The sequence below is a fragment of the Adiantum capillus-veneris genome, chromosome 22 (assembly GCF_014529385.1).
Source record: "Adiantum capillus-veneris isolate H3 chromosome 22, ASM1452938v2, whole genome shotgun sequence".
Classification (NCBI taxonomy): domain Eukaryota; kingdom Viridiplantae; phylum Streptophyta; class Polypodiopsida; order Polypodiales; family Pteridaceae; genus Adiantum; species Adiantum capillus-veneris.
This window is the reverse complement of record NC_140952.1, coordinates 27,235,207-27,237,610: the sequence shown is the minus strand read 5'-3', so window position 1 is coordinate 27,237,610 and position 2,404 is coordinate 27,235,207. Positions and strand designations below refer to the sequence as shown.

Genomic DNA, 2,404 nt, shown 5'->3' with positions numbered 1-2,404 from the left:
TTGTGAGCCAGTAATTTATGCCCGCTCCCTCTCTCATGTTCCTTTCCTTTGTGAGGGATGCACTTCATGGGCATGCGAGAAGGGCACTTCATTGGTGTGATTGTGTGCTTAGATTCTAAAGGATTGATTTCTCAGGCCGTCCAACAACCAAGTTAGTTGCCAACTTCGGCCTCAAGAGAGAGACGAGCGCAAGAAGAAGCGTCATTCCTGACATCAAAGATCTATGGAGGCGATCTCTCGTTTCCTGATGAGATTCCGCGCGCTGGCACCTCTCTCCTTCCCTCTCTCTCTCTCTCTCTCTCTCGTCCTCGTCCCGTAGGCGTTTCATATTCTACGTACGTTGTTGCATGAAATCTCTCTCTCTCTCTCTCTCTCTCTCTCTCTCCCCTTCTTGCTGCTGCGTCTTTTTCGCGTCTCTCTCTCTCTCTCTCTCTCCGTCCGCGCGCGCACACGGTGGGCGTCTTCTATCGTCCAATGGGTGTGAGTTGGGCGCCCTTTAATTGCACCACACACACCCACACCGACACCGGAGCTTTAGCTAGTGTTATGACATGCAGACCGCTGCAAGATGAGCTTGGAGGACTATTGGGAGGACGCCTCTGTGTGCGTCGGATGCGATCCCCATAGGCATCGCTGGTTCTCAGCTTCCTTCCTCGAAGAAAAGGAGCAAAAGCCTGTCTCTGTGTATCCCAGAGATAACACGCTTTCTGTTGTGCCGCCTTCCGGCTATCACGACATGCAGGCAGATTCACCTCTACCTAGGTTGCCGCCGCCGCGATCGCCTCAGCAGTTTCCACCCCCCATCGCCCTTTGCTCCACCCTCTCCATCAAGCAGGGCGGCCGATTTGTCCTCAAAGATATGTGCGCCATGCACCCTCCCAACTGCTCATGCCTTCGTGCTGAGCGTCGCCATGGCCGACTCCGCTTGCATCTCATCGAAACGCATGAGCAACTACATTCAGCTTTTTCCTGTGATGAGGATAAGGGTATGAAAAGCAGTTTTTCTTCATTCTCTGTGTGCGTGCAACCTCTTGACAGAGTCGGTGAGCATAGGGAAGAATTTGGGCAAGCTTTCAATGCAGAAGACAGTGCCACCAGTAAATGCTCCGGGGAAGGCATAGATGGAGAAAGCTCGGCTGCGGAAAATCAAGTGTCATATAATAGATTGACCAGCACAGCGCATGTTTCTCCGCTATTGCAGGATGATGATATTCATGAGTCAAAAGATGCAGGCTGTGCTGGCAAAGAACTGGGCATGCGAGGTTCCATCGATGCAGACATGGAGAAGTCCGCAGAAGAGCTGGAACATGCTGGCACTACAGAAGATGTTTTGAATCACGTTGATAATTGCATACAGAAAACATTTGATGGAAAACCTAATATAGTTTGGTCAGCCAGTTTTGATCAAGTCGGCAATGTCGATATGGATGTGCAGTCAAGCTTGAACAGCCCATATTCATCAAATCAAGTCCTGCTTCAGCAATCTTTTGCAAGAGCAGGCACTGTCATTGGCTTGGCAGCTGTCTCTTGATCAGGTTCTCTCAACTTTCTCATCTTTGCGGTTTTTGCACAGGATTTATTTTGTCGCAAGCCCTTCTGTATCTAGCATGAAGGGGCCTATTATGTGCACGCTGTACATTACATGTGCAAACATTATTATACCCAAGCTGTGTCTTCCCGTATTGCCGCTTCCTGTAGGTGCATACGCAATTCATCCTCACATACTTTGGTAATTTGTTGCGTGCTTATTGTTATGCACTTATATGACCTTCATTCATTGTTTCTTGATTATTTGAAGTCTGTGTATAATCCAACTAGCCATTGGCAGCTTGATCGTGTCTTGATCAGCTTATTCTTCATAAAGGCTGTATTCTCACTTTGATATAGTTTTGTTTATTGAGCGCATTATGCGGTTTTCCGTTGTGATTTTACAATTTGATTTGTACACAGAAGTGTGTTTAACTTTGCTTTTGTTGCAAAGTTAAAAACTAGAGCTTTACATCATGGTTTAAGAAGGCTTGTTTAGTAATTTTTAACATATATACTTAGTGTATATGGGGGGATTTATACAGGAAATTTATGATTATGCTTAATGTAGTTTATCTCAATCCTAAGCACCTAATTTCTGCATAGTTATAAACAATTCCAGGGCATTTAATTAATTAGTAAGAGTTACCGACCAATTAAAAATTTTGATGGCCGTTTTATATTGCATTTTGCAAGGAACTTTCAAATGATATGCTGCATTCACTTCCTACACATGAACACCACAATAGTTTTGCAAGATTATAATTTTCTATCTTCAACCTTTACATTGAAACCATAAACCCTAAACGGGGATCGAGCCACATTGATAGGTTCATGCCTGTGAGACCAGGTATTTCAATTAGCCATTTGTTGCAAT

The 2,404-nt window shown here is 45.2% G+C and overlaps 1 protein-coding gene across 1 annotated transcript; it reads left to right on the top strand.

The window, feature by feature from the left end:
- Positions 1-322: 322 nt before the first annotated feature.
- On the top strand, positions 323-1,921 carry LOC147429073 (uncharacterized). Its single transcript, XM_086495310.1, has one exon. It carries the CDS (start codon positions 569-571, stop codon positions 1,529-1,531), a length of 963 nt encoding a protein of 320 aa, XP_086351436.1. The 5' UTR covers positions 323-568; the 3' UTR covers positions 1,532-1,921.
- The last annotated feature ends 483 nt before the right edge of the window (positions 1,922-2,404 follow it).

Excerpts from the sequence above, each read along its gene's own strand:
- LOC147429073 (XM_086495310.1), top strand. The coding sequence starts at position 569 with ATGAGCTTGGAGGACTATTGGGAGGACGCCTCTGTGTGCGTCGGATGC.